General features: G+C 42.4%; 3 protein-coding genes across 3 annotated transcripts; 1 reads left to right on the top strand and 2 right to left on the bottom strand.

Moving 5' to 3' along the window:
* Positions 1-2,746: 2,746 nt before the first annotated feature.
* LOC119733635 (lengsin-like) lies at positions 2,747-4,874 on the bottom strand. Its single transcript, XM_038207039.1, has 2 exons — positions 4,849-4,874; positions 2,747-4,716 (listed from the first exon to the last, which is right to left on the bottom strand). Exon 2 carries the CDS (start codon positions 4,692-4,694, stop codon positions 3,330-3,332), a length of 1,365 nt encoding a protein of 454 aa, XP_038062967.1. The 5' UTR covers positions 4,695-4,716; positions 4,849-4,874; the 3' UTR covers positions 2,747-3,329.
* Positions 4,875-9,962: 5,088 nt separating this feature from the next.
* Positions 9,963-12,783, bottom strand: LOC119734042. Its single transcript, XM_038207418.1, has 2 exons — positions 12,459-12,783; positions 9,963-10,867 (listed from the first exon to the last, which is right to left on the bottom strand). Exons 1-2 carry the CDS (start codon positions 12,533-12,535, stop codon positions 10,444-10,446), a joined length of 501 nt encoding a protein of 166 aa, XP_038063346.1. The 5' UTR covers positions 12,536-12,783; the 3' UTR covers positions 9,963-10,443.
* A 1,802-nt stretch (positions 12,784-14,585) lies between these two features.
* Positions 14,586-15,384, top strand: LOC119734114. The gene has a single exon (XM_038207472.1). The coding sequence runs from the start codon at positions 14,773-14,775 to the stop codon at positions 15,016-15,018; it is 246 nt and encodes an 81-aa protein (XP_038063400.1). The 5' UTR covers positions 14,586-14,772; the 3' UTR covers positions 15,019-15,384.
* The last annotated feature ends 3,554 nt before the right edge of the window (positions 15,385-18,938 follow it).

The raw sequence follows: 18,938 nt of genomic DNA, 5'->3' as shown, positions 1-18,938 counted from the left end.
TACAGTACAGTAGATATCCATTAAATAGATCATTACTAAAAACATGAGATATGCAAAGATTAAATACAGCTGCAGTAGTTAACAGGATTTAACTACTTAAGAAATCGTTAGGTGCATACGAAATTCACCCACTAAACTTATTGTATATAGTTTCCAAGTAGTACAGTACAGTACAGTGCAGTACAGTACAGTACAGTACAGTACAGTACAGTACAGTACAGTACAGTACAGTACAGTAGATATCCATTAAATAGATTATTATTAAAAACATGAGATATGCAAAGATTAAATACAGCTGCAATAGTTAACAGGATTTAACTACTTAAGAAATCGTCAGGTGCATACGAAATTCACCCACTAAACTTATTGTATATAGTTTCCAAGTAGTACAGTACAGTACAGTACAGTACAGTACAGTACAGTACAGTACAGTACAGTACAGTACAGTACAGTACAGTACAGTACAGTACAGTACAGTACAGTACAGTACAGTACAGTACAGTACAGTACAGTACAGTACAGTACAGTACAGTACAGTACAGTACAGTACAGTACAGTACAGTACAGTACAGTACAGTACAGTACAGTACAGTAGATATCCATTAATAATAATAATCAAACAAAAGGAAGAGGGCGATTATTATGGATGTCTACATTAAACATTACAAAGTTAAAAAGTTTCATAGCAAGTAAGAAGACATTAAATTAGCTTAATAAAACAAAAACCAGATAAGAATTAACACACAAAAACAAACAACATTCAAGCAAATAAAACAAAACACGAGAAAAATGCACCCCCGTTTAAAAAGTTTCATTACAAGTTAAAAGACATAAAATTATCCTAAAAAAATTAAAACCAGATGAGAATTAGCACTCAAAAAACAATATTGCCAATTATATTGCCAATTAACCCCATAATGTGAGGAAATGTAGCAACTAACCCCAAAATCTTAGGAAATCTAAACTAAAAATGGAAAACCGGGCGCCGCACTTACGTGCGTTATCTGGAAGACAGTATGCCTAAAGACCGAAATTGGTACTGTCCGTACATATGAGCACCCTACTACCACTCTCACAACAGGTGTTCCACATTACACCCCAAGGTCTTCACGTCACTCTTTTCCAAGCAAAACACCCACAGCATACCAAGATTGTGACTTTGTTACGCCCCAACTATCGCATCGGTCCCAACTATAGTTAGGACTGTCCCAACTATAATTAGGACTGGAGTTGGCCGGACGCTCGATACAGCATCTGTTCCGCGGCGCTGGCACCATGTATTCGTCGTGCATGCGTGCCGCATAGGGCCGGCCGGCTACGTGGTACTGCCTAGTTGGATGAGTTGTCCAGCTGGGTTATATAGTCCAGCAACATTTTTTTTTCTGCAAAATTCAAAGATTGGCAATACGGGTCCCAAATAAAGTCAGACGTGTATATATCAGAGCTGTTAATGTTTGGTAGCTGTACAGCCAGTGAACTATAGTTAGGGCCGCAAAATTCAAAGATTGCCATGGCCCAACTATAGATGGGCCCCGCCCAAAGCTAATTTCATTGGTCCCAAGTAAAGTCGGACATGATGTAGGGAATGTTTTATAGTCGTACATCAATGTAAACTATAGTTGGAACCGCAAAATAAAAAGATTGGAGTTGCCCAACTGTAGATAGGCCCCACCCATAGCTAATGTCATTGGTCCCTAGTACGATGTGTATCGGAGCTGTAGGGAATGATTTATAGTTGTACAGCAACGTAAACTATTAAGGGACCGCAAAATAAAAAGATTGCCATGGCCCAACTATAGATGGGCCCCACCAATAGCTAATTTCATTAGTTCCAAGTAAAGTCAGACGTGTATCAGAGCTGTAGGGAATGTTTTATAGTTGTACATTAATGTAAACTATAGTTGGGACCGCAAAATAAAAAGATTGGAGTGGCCCAACTATAAATGGGTCCCACCCATAGCTAATTTCAATTGTCCCAAGTAAAGTCAGACGTATGAGCTGTAGGCCATGATGATTGATGCTAGTTACACAGTAACGTAAACTATAGTTAGGACCACACAATTCAAAGATTGGAATGGCCCAATTATAGATGGGCCCCACCAGAAATATGTATTATAAATTACAGAAGAAAAATAGAAACGATCTTGATTTTTGCTGCAGATCGATCAGCAGCAAAAATCAAAACAGGTCGATTGAATTAATACATGTACAAAGTATTCGTATCCAATTGTGGCTTAGATAATTAACAACGATGAGAAAAATATATTATTAACAAACAAATAACGGAGAAAAAAATCTGACATTGGGAGACCTCTTCGGTTTATTGGGAAGGGGGGGTGTAAAAGCTCATTTCTATTCGATCCCCATCCCATGGTTGCCGCGTGGCGTGTGCTAAACTGAGTTTAAACGTGTTTCCTTGTTCTGGGAGTTTACTGTGTAGTCCTCTATCAGTTTCCATGGAGGAATCTCCATGGTGATTTATTATAAAGTCAGGTATTGTCCAGCGAAAAAAACTAAACGTCTGCACATCCATTTAGTCCGAGTAACTAGGACTCTACGGATCGCTTTTTTAACATTTGGACATGGTAGGGCGATCACCCGACCATGTCCAAATGCTCGGACTAACATCCATAGGGCATTCGCAGCTGGACCCCTCGACTCCCAACTATAGTCGGGCCAGCCCAACTGTGGAACTACAGTTGGGACCGTCCTAACTATAGTTGGGACAATTCCAACTATAGTTGGGACCATTACCATAGTTGGGGCGTAACAATTTCACCCTTGTACAGGGAAAATGACCTCATGAGGGTGCTCCCCCAGACTGACCATTACGTCAGTCCATGGTCAGTCTACCTTTACTCAGAAATGATGTCATATAAGTTATGTCTTCCTTATATGACATCATGTCCTATTTTCACCTAAAGTTGCCCCTCAGAAATTGTATAAAATGCCCACATTTCCCCACTTTCATTGAGTTCTCCTTTTTCTCCCTGGGAAACCAGAGGCATAGCCATAAGCCGATTCAGCCCTGGCCAGTCTTCATCTGTGACCAGGTTTTTAATTGAGTTCTTGAGAATAAAATAGTTTCTCCATAATGCTGAGCTCATACCAGTGCGTCTTTGTATTCTTCGTAGTCATCGTTCATCCCGCCCTTAGCCACAGCTTTCGTATCCTAACATCTGAGTATAGTCAAACGTCCCAAAGACTATATCCAAATTCTATATGTTACACTATGTTTGTTTTCCCCAAAAATGGTCATCGAGGCGAGTTGGCGCGTATGCTCGAGCGAAATGGCTTATTACTGTGCAGTAAGATATCTGACAGACAGGTTAGTTCATCTCAAAGTAGTTGCGATATTCCCAGTCGGTGTCTCCATTTGCTTGTGCTTCCCTCTCCTTCTCCATCTCGTACCGCTTGATGGCGAGAAATGCTCGGCAGAACTCCTTCCCAAAAGCCTCGGTGATGACGCTGTCTGCTTCGAAGGCTTCCAGAGCGCCCTGGAGGGTACCGGGGAGGTCCCGGGTACCAGGAGGTACGTCGGCCTGCACGAACGCTTCGCCGGTAACTCGGGCTGGGAGTGGCAGCTTCTTGGCGATGCCGTCGATTCCAGCGGCCACTGTGGCGGCTAGCGTCAGATAAGGATTGCTGGCACTGGCTCCCATGCGATTCTCCAAGTAGGTTCCCGCCTCACCTTGTATCTTCAGACGCAAGGCGCAGGTCCGGTTATCAATCCCCCACGTGGCGTTGGTTGGCGCGAAGCTGAGAGGTTTGAATCGTTTCGGGCAGTTGGGAGTTGGCGCCATGAGAAGACTGATTGCTGGAGCGTGGGCGAGGATACCGGCGATCCAGTGCCGTGCCACTTCGGATATTTTCAGCTCATCCCTAGGGTCATACATGACGCCTTTCTTCCCTGCAGCATCCCAGAGGGAGTGACAAAAATGGGCGGAGTTTCCGCTCCGATCCGCCCACGGTTTAGACATGAACGAGGCGATGTAGCCCCGTTTCTGCGCTACCTCCTTAATAGTTGCGCGGTACAGATGCGCGTTGTCAGCCGCGCGGATTCCAAACGCCGGTTTGTAGGTTATCTCAACTTGACCGGGGGAAATTTCGGTGTCCAAAGCTTCCACGTTCACGCCGATCCCGGTCAAACTTCGCGAGAAGGCGTACATCAGATCAGTGTCTGCGAAGATGCTTAAAGAGGACCTTAGGTTTCCCTGGTGTAGTGGCTTCTTGGACTCGGCATCGATGACGTAGAACTCGTGCTCGTGCGCCGACAGCAGACTGTAGCCCAACTCCTGAAGACGATCCAGCTGTCGTCTGGCGATGTAACGTGGGTAGGACGGTATGGGCTTGCCGAGGAAAGTCGGCTCCATCAACACTAGGGCGGTGTTTGGAAGCCAAGGCACCGAGCGAAAGGTACTTAGATCGGGGAAGTAAATCCCGTCGCCCCAGCCGATATCCCTGGTGTACCCGGTACCGGAGACAACGTTACACGCCGTGTCCATGCTCAGATGACCCATGGGCATGTCGACACCTCGCTTGGACTTCTCCAGAGTATGTCGAGACGGCACGACTTTACACCGAGATATGCCGTTCATGTCGCCAAACTCAAAGCGGACGAATTCGATTCCCTCTTCTTCCAAGACACTCTGTAGGTTGGCCAAGGTCGGGTGGTCATTCTTCAAGGCGTTCATATCTGCTGCTGGGGTTTTATTTCTGAAAAGAAGAAAGTATTGAAAGACAAATTCGTTTTAAACACCACAAAAATCCAATCCTTACACACTCCATTATTGAAAAATAGCGAAGTAGTTTTACGCACACGAGCTAAAAACTACGTACAATCAGTACCTCGACACTGTAGACCGTAAAGGTTGTGCAATGTCCATTTCAAAGCTTAAGACTGCTGCCGTGGTTGCACCCAATTGTACTGCTTTGTGTATTAACAGTTGTATGAGGAACGGCTGTTTCACAGCACTGAGCTTGATGACGACATATTGTTCATTGCAAAGTTTCATTCAGGTCGCTATGCATGATGTGCACAAGATAAAAGCATAAGCTCGGTTCAACTTCAAGCTTAGGCGGCATGCATGGATGATAGAGCTCAACAACCGGGATATTAATTTATTACAGATCGGGTGAACCTTACCAAATTTCTGTGGACACCCAGTGTTGCATTATCGCAATATTTATACTGTAACATGACACTTTATGCAGCACTTTTGGTGTCATTGCTTTCTTGCACTATGGGATCCGTGCACAGGTACCCCATCAATGTTGGCGCACGGAGCACATAGGGCTCCAGCGGAGGGGCTCCGGGCGCTACTGGTTTTGGGTCGGCCAGCGCGCGCTCCGGGCTCTATAAATAAAATAGGTTGCCTAAGTTTTTTTTTTTATCACTTACGCAGGTACGGCTTGTCTAAAGATTATACGGTTGGGTAAAAATGTTACTAGATATAGCTCCATGATTGTATATACATTTGTTCAGACTGCGTGTTTTGTATGCTGGGAATCAGCAGCATACTGGTGGCAGTGTTGCAAGTTGGCCACAGAGTTTTTTGCTGCCAATAAAGCTGAGTTTCTTCTTGAGTTGGAATTCCGGTGTGTGTGTGTGGGGGGGGGGGGGGGGGGGGGGAGGCGCGTGTGTGTGTGGGTGTACATGTACATGTACACTATCGCTGCCTAGCACATGTACAATATACAGACCCTAGGCGCGGAGCCAAGAGCATTATGTAAATGAACACACTCGAGCCTAAATCTCAACCAATCCCAATGCAATAAGGGTTATACTGTTGGAAAGCTGACGAGACGAAGACAAATGACTCAAGAGATCTAAGCTCCAAGGTGGCGCTATTTAACGTTGTGGTGATGTTAATGGGCTAGTTCTTGGCTGAACGCGCGGTTTACACACAAAACAGGGAGATTTTTTTGACTAAAAATGCAGTGTTTAACATAAGAATGCGCGAGTGAACCTGAGTGTTTTATTCAGTTTTCTTTCATTTTCTGAAGAGTATATTGTTAGGGTCACACTGTAGTGAGATCTAAGGTGTACTATGTCGAGTAATGAAGTGGTGGCGACAGATGTGAAAAGGGTCCCGTTTTTAATGATTTTTTTCGCGTAGAGGCACATAAAAACCGGCCCGATTCCCCAAAGGAATTCATACTCATGATGAGTAGGGCTCGATCAAACGATCAGAATGCGAGATAATGCGTTTGAAATTGAATGGTCCAAATATAGACATGAACTTTATCGGTAACCTTTTGTGTCTCTCGAGGTCAACTCATCAGGTGATTAATAGAACAAAATGGCGCTCTGATAGTGCCACACGTGGCGATATGTTTTTCCGTACACATGTGCGTATTTCGAAGTACGTTGAGTTGCAAGTCAGGTTATCGGACTTTATTTTCCCTTGAAAAAAAATCCTCCAAACCACATATTTGTAAAAGAAAAATGTTCCACATGACTATAACAAACCTTTTTGAAGAGAGAAGAAGAAGAAATAAATTTAAAATCAGAGATTGAGGCTCCTTGGAGAAATATAAATATAATGTTTGACCCCTTTGTCTTATTACAAAACATTATCCATTATACATTTATAAACATTATACATTGATAGACAGTATACATTTATAATTCTACATTGAATTAATTTGTTGGCGATGTAGCACCCATCAAGGGTGTTGACTGTCTCGGTAGCACCCATCAAGGGTGTCAACTGTTTCGGTAGCACCCATCAAGGGTGTTGACTTTCTCAATAGTAGCACCCATCAAGGGTGTTGTCTTTCTCGGTTGCACCCATCAAGGGTGTGGTCTTTCTCAAAAGTATCACCCATCAAGGGTGTCGTCTTTCTCGGTAGCACCCATCAAGGGTGTAGTCTTTCTCAATAGTAGCACCCATCAAGGGTGTCGTTCTCTCAATAGTATCGCCCATCAAGGGTGTAGTCTTTCTCAATTTTAGCACCCATCAAGGGTGTCGTGTTTCTTACTAGTAGCACCCTTCAAGGGTGACGTCGTTCTAGGGGTAGCACCCTTCAACTTTGTCGTTTTTCTCAATAGTAGCACCCATCAAGGCCGTCGTGTTTCTCAATAGCAGCACCCATCAAGGGTGTTAAAACACAATTATGTTACTGATTTTACAACTTTATACATTAATAATTCTGTTGAATTGTTGGCGATGTAGCACCCATCAAGGGTGTTGTCTTTATCAATAGTAGCACCCATCAAGGGTGTTCGCGGTTGCACCCATCAAGAGTATCGTCTTTCTCAATAGTGGCACCCATCAAGGGTGTCGCCTTTCTCAATAGTAGCACCCATCAAGGGTGTCGTGTTTCTCAATAGTAGTAACCAACAAGGTGTCACCTATCTCAATAGTATACTTTAACCTATAGAGGGCGGTATTCCAATGGACACTGACCAACACAACAATTTCGCGAAATTTTCAAAGGAATGCTTAATGAACTACTTTACACCATTACTTCTAAAAGGTTATTCCTTTGTCTTTTTGCACAAAAATAATCAGCAAATTAATATGGCTTTGACGCGGCAAAGCTCAAGGCAATGCCATTATTAAATTGATATTATTAAGTCGATTAAAATTAATTTCCGTTGATATGTTGACATCTCCATGGGTCCGTCTGCTTCGTTGATTCTTCTATTTTCACATTCCAACTTGTGTTGTTATTGTCAATGCACAAGGCATTGTCAGGATCAAAACGTTGGTAAAACATTTTAAAGAGGTTGTGGAATGCTCGAAGACATTTCCGTCATTTTTCGGGTATATGTAGCCTAAGGTGTGATGAAATAAAAACGACTATTGTTTCTGTCATGAAATAAGTACAAAAGGTACTTTTGAGAGCTGTTTTTCAGGTCCAGTTTCGACCCGAACGTGCAACTGTGTAAAAGTCGTCGTTGCGGGCAGCAAACAAAACACAGTAAATCGTGACGTAATAAACAGGACTGTGCATTCCACAACCTCTTTAATATATTTCGTTCCCTCCCCAATTCCCAAAGTTCCTAATCGTCTTGCAAGCTGCTGTTGCATGGCTTTTTGCGGCAAGCTTAAGCTCCTAATACTCTATCATCCAAATTTTACTTATTTATAAGTATTATTCAATTATCACTTGTTCTCTATCCACTTTCATAATGTATATTTTTATTTGGCTACATATAGCTTTGCCTTACTCTTTTTCATTGATTTTCCTATGAAACAGGAAACCCTTATCGGATTTTTCTAAATTTAAGATTTAAAACTTGTGATTAAAATTTACATTTTTTTTTTAGTTAATGAGTTATAGGAAAAGCTGTTTTTACGATTTTTAGTCAGTAAAATATACTTATTCTTTACAATAATCATATTTTACAGAGCTCCGTATTTTAGTTACGATTTGACAAGATCATTTTTTTAATCTCAGAAAGTTGACATCTATCGTCTGTTTTTAATTTATAAATTAACTGATTAGGTCTCGGGGAAAATGAAGATATCGCCAACCAGTGAAAAACCATCTCTGGAAGACGATATCCTTCAAGATATCATCAACCCGAGAAATATTTGTTTTCTCGAGAAGATAACATCTCACCCAAAAGATATCACCAGCCCGTGATGAAATATTATCTCGGGAAAACGATATCTAAATTATAAGACATCATCTACCCGAGAAATATTTTATTCTCGAGAAGATAACACCTCACCCAAAAGATATAGTCAACCCGAGAAATATTTGTTTTCTCGAGAAGACGATATCTCACTTAAAAGATATCACCAACCCGTGATGAAATATTATCTCGGGAAGACGATATCTAAATTACAAAGACATAATCTACGCGAGATACTTTTTTTTCTCGGGAAGATAACATCTCACACACAAGATATCTTCAACCCGAGAAATATTTTCTTTCTCGGGAAGAGAATATATCACCTACAAGATATCACCGACCCGAAAATATATCTTTTTTTTCTCGAGAAGACAACATCTCACCTAAAAGATATCACCGACCCGTGATGAAATTTTACCTCGGGAAGACGATATCTCACCTACAAGACATAGCGAAACGTACCCTCGTGGCCGTCTCTCATTGGTCAGAAAAAAAAATTAATGAGCAGACGAAAAAATGTGTACTAGTACATTGGTACCATATGCGGTACTTGTCAGGCCCGGATCGGAGGGGGGGGGGGGGAGTTTGGGGCTCAACCCCACCCCAGCTCTGTCAAAAATTCATTGTTTTCATAGAAATTCATGAAGAAAAATGCGAATCCTCCCCCCCCCCCCCCGCTCTGACATTCAACAAAATTATACTGTATAAATTTTCGCCTGGGTATAAAAGATACGGACAGAGCCAGCTTGGTTAGGGGCTATTTGTAGACTATTCTGTAATATACAGTCGACTCTCGTTAATAACAGGTCCTTGGGACTTTACAAATTCCCTCGTTATAACGGGAACCTTGTATTATCAGGAGTCGAAAACAAAGAAAACATGAGTTGGGACTAGCAATTTTCCTTGTTATAACAGGAACCTTGTATTAACAGTGCTCTTATTAACGAGGTTCGACTGTCGTGTTAATAATTGTCGGATTTGAACAGCGCCCCCATTGAAAATATATATGGTACGAGCCCCCACCCCACCCATTGATTTACAGAGATCAAGTGTCCGGAGAAAAAAACCCTGACATTTCAGACATTTCAGACTTTTTTTTGCTGATGAACCCACCCATCTACCCCCCCCCCCTCCCCGCAAAAAAATCTGGATCCACCCCTGCTTGTTTTCAATTGGCCATAACTCAATAAAGATTTGCCTGATAGGAAAGATTTTTTTACATTGTTGAAAAGCTAGTGGACTAAAGTCTCTAAAATAATGTGTATAGATATTAGCGATGTGAGAGACCCTTTATAAACTCATCTTTCATAATTTAACTCCACCAAGAAATTACCACTCATAAGCATTAAATGGAAAACATAGAAACGAGAGATGATTTTTAGACTGGCCTATAGATGCTTAGGCAAAGCATTTATTTATAGCAAGGACGTGCGAGCATCCTTCACTGGTGCAAAATCTAAGCTGTAGCACTGGCCAATATGAAACGAAAGAATAGCCTCAAAATGTCCGTTTATTTCATGACAACTGCACGTTAAGTTAGGGTTTAAAAATTGAAAATGAAATTATTACAAAAGGGTAAAGTGGTGTTTTTAAAACTACACTTTTCTGAATTTTAACATGACAGAAATTTGAGCGACTTAGGGGGGTGACCAATGTTATTTTGTGAATACTACAACCTCAAAATGCCGTTTATTGGAGTAGTTTAGTAACTTTATCTAAATCTGGAAACTAAAGTTTGAACAATGATCTTTTAGCCATAGCAATGTTACAGCGCGCGACAGCGTCATCCTTCGTTCACGAGTAAGGCATAATATACAGTCTGTTGGAAAGAGTTCGCATGAAGTTGAAGCTAATTAGCTCGACTGATTCAGTCTTGGTTTACTCGACTCTGCACATCTGTGGTTGTACAGAAAGATGTTGTCGTAGCCACTGAACGCGATCTCCCAGCAGCAGAGCGGGGCCACATACTGCCACGTGCGATCGCCGCACACGCTGGGGTCGTACGTTGCGTACACGTAGATCGGACTGCCTGGAGGCGCGTTCCTCCGCACGCTCGCACAGGCCACCCGGCCCGCCGTGTTGGTGAACCCAGACCCGCCCATCCAGTCATGGGCCTCATCCAGGCAGTCGTCGGGGCAGTTTCGATGGACCGCCTGGCAGCCCACGACGAGCCAGTGGTGGTAGCTCGGGTCAGGTAGGTTCTCCAAGACCGATAAACCATTGGCGCTTTCCCCTGCACTTAGCTCGGTTGTGCTCCATCGAAGATCGCAAGAACAGCTGCGTCAAAGAAAAACAAAACATACAAAGCTCAGTGGTAATGTAATGATTCGAACTGCATACTAACTTGTTAGTAGTTTTCCCCTTTAAATGACGGAAGTCGGAGGCAGGGGCGTTAATCCGGGAAGGGGGGGGGGGGGTATACATCCCCGGCCAGTTTTTGACCGGGGGGGGGGATGGGCAATTGGATCTCCCACCCCTCGCACTTTTTCGTGTTGAGAAAAAAATGCGGATTTTCAGGGTTTTTTTTTTAAACTTCCCATCAACCAGAATGTCATCAATCGAAAAATGAGATGTTTCTAATTAAATGCGCCGTTTTAATGTACAGTGTTGATGTTTAAGGCGCGTACGCACATGTATACATTTGTTAAAGATGTATGTGCTGTATTATGAACAACGCCCCTAGTGTAATGGTGTTGTCCACGCCCCCCCCCTCCCTCCCCCTTTGAATGAATATCCACGGCTGGCATTTTGGGGGATTTTGGTCGCCCCTATCCCCCCAAAACTCTCAAAAATAGCCCTCAGGGTGGAACCTGCGATGACCTCGGTAAGGCCATAAGGCTTGAGAATTTTGCACCCATAACAATCTCGACCGACACGAACATTCTTTGGGAAATTTGGAAAGTCAAGACAAAAATCAGAGAAAACGGTAACGTCAGACCAAACAGCGACATCGACATCGTGCATGTGCTGTCAGGCTGGTTATTAGTCTGCTCCCTTACATATTGCGCCTCTTTAAAGCGTTTACAGGTTCCAGATATACACGACCATCGCTCCCTCAGTCTGGCACAATTAAAACCAACCTCGTTCCCAGGGTGTCGAGCAGTACGCGCCCACCACTACCTGCTCTCTCACCCTGGTATTGGATCATTTGCATGTGCAAGATTTGTGCACATGTATGCAAATGAGGAACAGTCTGGTGCCTGGATATGAGTTACACATTAGCGTTTGTTTTTGTATGCGGTGTCTGGGGTAAAAACAGAGTCAATTCGTAGCAGCGCGAGCACGGCGTGAGTTACGAAAACACGATTTTTGAAATCAAACTGTTACGATCTTATCGAGACAACATGCAGTATCATAGTTCATATTAATATGAGCAAATTGGAAAGGAAATTAGTATTTTCGAGAAGGCGTGGACAAATGATCGCGAAAACACGTACTGCACGTTGTGAATAATAGCACCAAGTACACGATAAATATCCATTACTAGCCAATTGCGGTATCCAATCAGGATACAGGAAGAAAGTTTCCTATCCAGGGTTTACTATTGGAAACGCGGTTGGAAATAAAGTAAGCACTGGGGACGAGGTTGAATTAAAACATTTACAATACCGGCTGCAAAATGGTGCCCGACTAAATTTAGTGCAAAATATATGGCAGCCCAGAGGGGCCACATAAATTTAGCCTATACTCGAACGTAACCTCATCTAAAAACACGTTGAAATTGTGCGGCAGCAGGATTCCCGTCAACCTATTTTGAGACATCATCTTACATTGAAAAAAAGTTCCACGGCGATGTGCGCGTGTACCAGAAACAGGAGATTTGTTTTGTTTTGCTTTGCTTTAAATCAAGTCTTTAATCGGAACTTACTGTTTACGGTCTGCATTTGCACCGAGGATCATGATGGCCGAAATGGCGACAACAAAGATGACATGACAGGCATTCATCTTGTCGAATTATTGCAACTATAAAGTGTCGGCTTCTCTCAACTTGAAATCGTCTGTTCGGCAGTTGAAGTCGCTTCCCTTAACTTTCTTGGCCGTTCTGTGCCAGCTCCACAACCGGTGTGCCGTATTTATAGGATTGCAACTAGGATTCCAACTGGCTCACCTCGAAGCCCGGTGTCGTGCCAAAAACCGTCCGGTAAAAGTTGGGGAAAGTCCCTTCGATACGACCGATGACCTCGAAGTTCATGGGCCAATGACGGGGAAAGCAGCGGGGGAGAATTTTCTTCGAATGATTGATGATTAAGACAGGTGTCGTGCCAAAAACCGTCCGGTGCCAAATAGTGTCCGCTAATTAGCATAATGCGATCTGATTGGTCATGCGTCCATGACGTCACATTGTTTACGGAAGCTTGCAAATAGTGTCCGCGCTTAGCGTGCATCCTATTGCGTGCCTTGTCGAGATGTCAAGGCGTCGTATAGATAAGATCTCTTTTCACCTGAATTTACATTTTACAATCTGTTTTAACGTTTTCCTTGTTATCTGTGATAACTATTTGACTAAGTTTCCCTAATAGTGTAAACATTATATTTGTGCAAAATGTGTTTTTTTTTCGTGTCAGTTCACCTGTTTGAAACACATGCAGTACGTACAAATAGGCCTAAAGTAACGCCGTAGTGTGTGTAGTATAGTACTGTTCCGTGTAGCATTATAACCAACGTTATTTCTGTTTGGTCAAAATCTAGAGGTCAAGATGCGGTTGTCTTGTACAATTAATCAGCGAATCTGCTCAAATGTCCATGGTCTATTGCATAGACTAGTCTGTGTGAGGGTTGCGCTTTAAAAGGTCTGAAACCCTGCAACTTTTTAAGAAGCTTGATCGAAGCACGCATCGCCGACACCTATCAATGTCTCCAACGACAAGATAAATCATAATCATAAGCATAACACGAACATTTACATCTTTGCGTGCGTTTTAACCATCAATCATTCGAAGACAATTCTCCCCCGCTGCTTTCCCCGTCATTGGCCCTTGCACTTCGAGGTCATCAGTCGTATCGAAGGGACTTTCCCCAACTTTTACCGTTGGACACTATTTGCAAGCTTCCGTAAACAATGTGACGTCATGGACGCACGACCAATCAGATCGCATTATGCTAGTTAGCGGACACTATTTGGCACCGGACGGTTTTTGGCACGACATCAGTCGTATCGAAGGGACTTTCCCCAACTTTTACCGTTGGGTGATCAGTTGATAAAGTTCAGGCCACCAACCTCCAATTCCTCCGCATATGGTTTACAAAAACAAATCGAACCTCTGTTCTGAAACTATGTGTCATAGTGGATTAATTTTGCTTTGTAATAATTCCTTCATTTTTAACCTGAAAGCATCTGAAAAATACAAATCATCAGGGCCATAGCCAGTCGATGGAAGGTGGTTTTATGAGGTGGACCTTTTCATGTCTTATAAACAGCGGTTGAATAGGAAACATAATCAAGCCTTATGGCCTTACCGAGGTCATCGCAGGTTCCACCCTGAGGGCTATTTTTGAGGGTTTTGGGGGGATAGGGGCGACCAAAATCCCCCAAAATGCCAGCCGTGGATATTCATTCAAAGGGGGAGGGAGGGGGGGGGGGGGGGGGGCGTGGACAACACCATTACACTAGGGGCGTTGTTCATAATACAGCACATACATCTTTAAGAAATGTATACATGTGCGTACGCGCCTTAAACATCAACACATTAAAACGGCGCATTTAATTAGAAACATCTCATTTTTCGATTGATGACATTCTGGTTGATGGGAAGTTAAAAAAAAAAACCTCAAAATCCGCATTTTTTTCTCAACACGAAAAAGTGTGAGGGGTGGGAGATCCAATTGCCCATCCCCACCCCCCCCCCGGTCAAAAACTGGCCGGGGATGTATACCCCCCCCTTCCCGGATTAACGCCCCTGCCTCCGACTTCCGTCATTTAAAGGGGAAAACTACTAACAAGTTAGTATCCAGTTCGAATCATTACATTACCACTGAGCTTTGTATGTTTTGTTTTTCTTTGACGCAGCTGTTATTGCGATCTTCGATGGAGCACAACCGAGCTAAGAGCAGGGGAAAGCGCCAATGGTTTATCGGTCTTGCAGGACCTACATAACCCGAGCTACCACCACTGGCTGAGCGTGGGCTGCAGACGGGTCCTTCGAAACTGCCCCAACGACTGCCTGAATAAGGCCCATGACTGGATGGGCGGGGCTATGTTCACCGACGGGGCGGGCCAGCTGGCCTGCGAGAGCGTGCGGAGGAACGCGCCTCCAGGTAGTCCGATCTACGTGTACGCAACGTACGACCCCAGCGTGTGCGGCGATCGCACGTGGCAGTATGTGGCCCCGCTCTGCTGCTGGGAGATCGCGTTCCCTGGCTACGACAGCATCTTTCTGTACAACCACAGATGTGAGGATCCATGTCCACCGACTAACCCAGGATGCTGAGTTGTTTCTAGTTACTACCATACACATGATGGTTGGTGCCATGATGCTGACTAGCGAAGCTTCAACTTCATGTGAACTCATTCACAGACTGCATAGCGCTGACGCTGTAACATTGCTATTGCGAAACAATAAATTGTTGCAAATTTAATTTTCAGATATAAGTCAAAGTACCAAACTACTTCAATGAACAGTATTTTGGAAGTTGTAGTACTCAGAACATAATTTGTTACACCCCCTAAGTCGCTTGAACTCTGTCCCGTTAAAATTTAGAAAACAGTAGTCATAATTACCGATTTTTTTATTGATTGACTTAACGTGCAGTAAACGTAATAAATGAACATTGTGAGGCTATTTTCGTTTTTAAAACACATCTCCTGCTTGTTCTTTATCCTGGTTGGCTGAAACGCGGTCACGTGTGATTCACTAATATGGGCTAGTGTGTGAAACTAGACGCGCGTCGAGACATCGCGCGCGCGTAATTTCCAGAGTATATAGCAACTATACAGAGAAAAAGAAAAAGAAACACAAAATAATCAAATTGCGTAATACACCTTATGCGTACAACGGCCATCTTACAGGGTACTTTTTTGTAATTTTAATTTGGTAACAATGAATGTACTAAAAGTTTAGGTATGCATAATCCCAACAAACCAAAGGTTCTTCCCCAACACATGTAATTGGTCAATTTGTACCCGATTTAACGAATGGAGTAACTATACCAATGCTTTGAAAATAACATTGCCCAGCAATGTTGTACCAATCTCTTTGTAAAGTGTTAAATCTACAAAGGTTTTCCTCCCACCTCAAAAAACCACTGTAATTTATCTCATTGTCTTCTTTTTATGGGTTCTTCAGGCTTGTACTGTAGTGGAACATTTTTGAGGAGTCTTTGGTTTCATTTCCTGAAGCAAAAATAACGAACAAAAGTAAACAAGCAAGTGAATCTTCATTATTCGTTCCATGGGCTCAAAAACGTGACCTATTAGGCCTATACCTCTAACACATAAATCACCATTGAACAATGCACGTGTACATCGTAACTATATGTCTGCGTTCAGAAGTGAACAATTTGCAACCAAATGCACACAGTCAATGAACTTATTGTGAAAGGAATGTTTGCTTGATAAAAAATATGACGAATACCTACTTTGAAAATCTGCCTGATTTTCTCTCGGTAATTGGGCACAGTGTCCACAAAGATGTTGGTGTTGCTGATGTTACCAGCCATCAGAGTACCAGTTTGGTCAGCCACCTCACGTGCCATGCGCAGAGCGTGCTTGTTGATTCGCTCCAGATCGTCCTCTCGACCAATCAGTGCCATCTTTTCACGATGTGCGTAATACTGAAATGTATAGAATTGGGCGGTTGTCACGACTTCAAGACACATGTACAAAAACTGAAACTGTTCTGGTAGCCATTGGAAACACTCAGTAGCCATTGGAAACACCGTTCTCGTGTTGAATGGACATGAGAACGGGGATTCTAATGACGAAAACAACACCGAACGGTACAGGCGAACAGTCCACACTTAGTGGGGAGTAGATAAAGAACGTCATGGCGGAATAGGCCCTTTAATACCGCAACTTGCGTTAACTTTTTATCTACTTGAAAGCACTCATTCAATGCAGGAGCAGTGTATTACTATTAAATTCCAACAAAATAAAAGTGTTTCTGTGAACATAGATTGGGCTTGTCTTTGCCAATTTTTATTGCTGTTCCTGGATTTTAATTATTATCATACAAGCCCTTACTCGATGCGAAATTCTTAAGCATAACCCTGAGTACGTGCATGTGACAGAAATGTAGCAAAATTCCAGAATTGTGGGTTAATGAGGCAATATTTAAAAATGTATCGATGAATGGTATATTTTTTTTTATTACTGTGTATGTGTGTGTTTTTATACACCACAAAATGTATATATGTAGCCCAGGTAGAAATTGGGCCGAAATAGGAAAGAGGCAAGCGGCGACAAAGATCTTGTTTTTGCCGATTTATTCTGTGAAGAGCGAAGGCGAAGTGATGTGGATGAGTCTTCGATAAAGAATAATATAATAATGTATAATAACTAACTTAAAGAATTAAACACACATTACAGTAAATGAAATATATTAAACACAATCATCTATGGTTCGCGCCGAAATCTTGGCGGCACCCGCCATCTGGGTAAATGGGAATATTTACACAAAACGAAGTAAAAAAATATCAAGAAAATGCTGCTTTGCTAAACATTAAACAAATTAACAATTCTAGGACTTCCTCAACAATGTTAAACATGAAGTCATTTTGCTCCCTTACAAAAATGTCCCATGGCGATCGCCATGGTGTTTTAAGAGACCACCATATGGTATTCAAAGAGACTAACATGAGACCACATGGTGGTGCCATGGGGTTACAGTAGCTGCTCATAGTGTTCACATGGGACACCATGACGTTTCTTTAGCTGTCCATGGTGTTCCCATGGGACACCATGGTGTTTTAAGAGATCTCCATGGTGTTTTAAGAGACCACCATGTGTATCTCTTTGATTCCCATGGGTTCCCCATGGGGTCCCATGGGGATCCCATGGCTTCGCCATAGAACATTTTTGTAAGGGCTGGGAATCTGTAAATCTCTAAATCTTAGCTCCCAAACAAATCGACTCAAAACATACATCAGTAATCAACAAAGTAATATCCAAAAGAGTAAGCGTGATTAAAGAGTGATTAAAGTACAACAAAAGATTATTACCTGTAAAGAGCGAAAACGAAGTGATGTGGTTGAGTCTTCGGTAAAGAATTATATGACGGGAGGGTGAAAGCGCGCGAAATACGAAAGAAACATAGAGGGCGCTTCGCAATTTTTTTTTGCCAATTTGAAATTCAAAACTCACATTTATTTCCATACCAAAATGATAAATACAAGCATAGAATACACGATTAAGTACATAAATCAACAAAAAGAGTTTGTTAAAAGTTGAAAATACAAAAAGGTATGGAGGCATCTTCTGGAGGCCTAGGCGTGTGGGGAGATGCCTTGGACGGACAAACACAAAACAGAAACGAAAACAAATACACACGGACAGTTGGACCGCACTGAGACAGAACCTAAGCATGAAAATTATGAACTAGAACAGAATTTAATGTATTAAGAGAGAACAAAAAAAACCAAACAATTGCTGAAAAACCGAATGAGAAGCAAGCTATGTTACATTTATTGAGAGATGAGAGCTCTTTTTATAGGCATGTTTTAAGGCAAGGCAAGGCAAGGCAATCGTCATTATTATGTGCAATTTTACCATATTAATGATTTTTATTTGAACAGGGGTCTGGACAAACACATCGTTAGATGACAGTTTTATACTTTTGTTTTATACTTTTGACAGCCCCTGTATCATTTTATATATTCTTAACTTTGTGTTTTATGTCAAAAGATGTAAAATAAATAAATAAATAAAAGGCAAACACAGCGCTGTACAAGGCAATGCATATAATACATTACACAATGAACAATCAGACTCAGTATACAGAACATAAGCAACAAAACGAAGTACGTACGAAGTAATACAAGAAATTAGACAGACAGGTGTGATTTAAGAAGACCTTTGAAAATGCCCAAGGTTTTGGCCTCCCTGATGTTGATGGGCAAACAGTTCCAAAGGCGTGGTCCAGCGGCTTCAAACGCTTTATCACCGGTACGAGTTCTGGTTTGAAACGAAATGAATTGAAATGAAATCAGGTTTTGAAGATACTCCGGGGCTTGTGAATGAATGCATTTGTAGACGATAACAATGATTTTGAATTCAATGGGCTTACGGATCGGCAGCCAATGAAGACGGCGTAACAAGGGGGCACTGGATGTATCACGCCCTACAAAAGATATCAGTCTTGCCGCTCTATCTTGTAGGCGTTGAAGACGAGTTAGGTCATAGTCATAGGCTCCA

Source organism: Patiria miniata, unplaced genomic scaffold (assembly GCF_015706575.1).
Source record: "Patiria miniata isolate m_02_andy unplaced genomic scaffold, ASM1570657v1 HiC_scaffold_26, whole genome shotgun sequence".
Classification (NCBI taxonomy): Eukaryota; Metazoa; Echinodermata; class Asteroidea; order Valvatida; family Asterinidae; genus Patiria; species Patiria miniata.
The sequence above is the reverse complement of the archived record's forward strand: the minus strand, read 5'-3'. Positions and strand labels throughout refer to the sequence as shown.

Bases quoted from the DNA above. Each gene is read 5' to 3' on its own strand.
- LOC119733635 (XM_038207039.1), bottom strand. From the start codon at position 4,694: ATGAACGCCTTGAAGAATGACCACCCGACCTTGGCCAACCTACAGAGT.
- LOC119734114 (XM_038207472.1), top strand. From the start codon at position 14,773: ATGGGCGGGGCTATGTTCACCGACGGGGCGGGCCAGCTGGCCTGCGAG.
- LOC119734042 (XM_038207418.1), bottom strand. From the start codon at position 12,535: ATGAATGCCTGTCATGTCATCTTTGTTGTCGCCATTTCGGCCATCATG. The intron at 10,868-12,458 runs GTAAGTTCCGAT...TCTTTGACGCAG, and splicing joins GCAAATGCAGACCGTAAACA to CTGTTCTTGCGATCTTCGAT.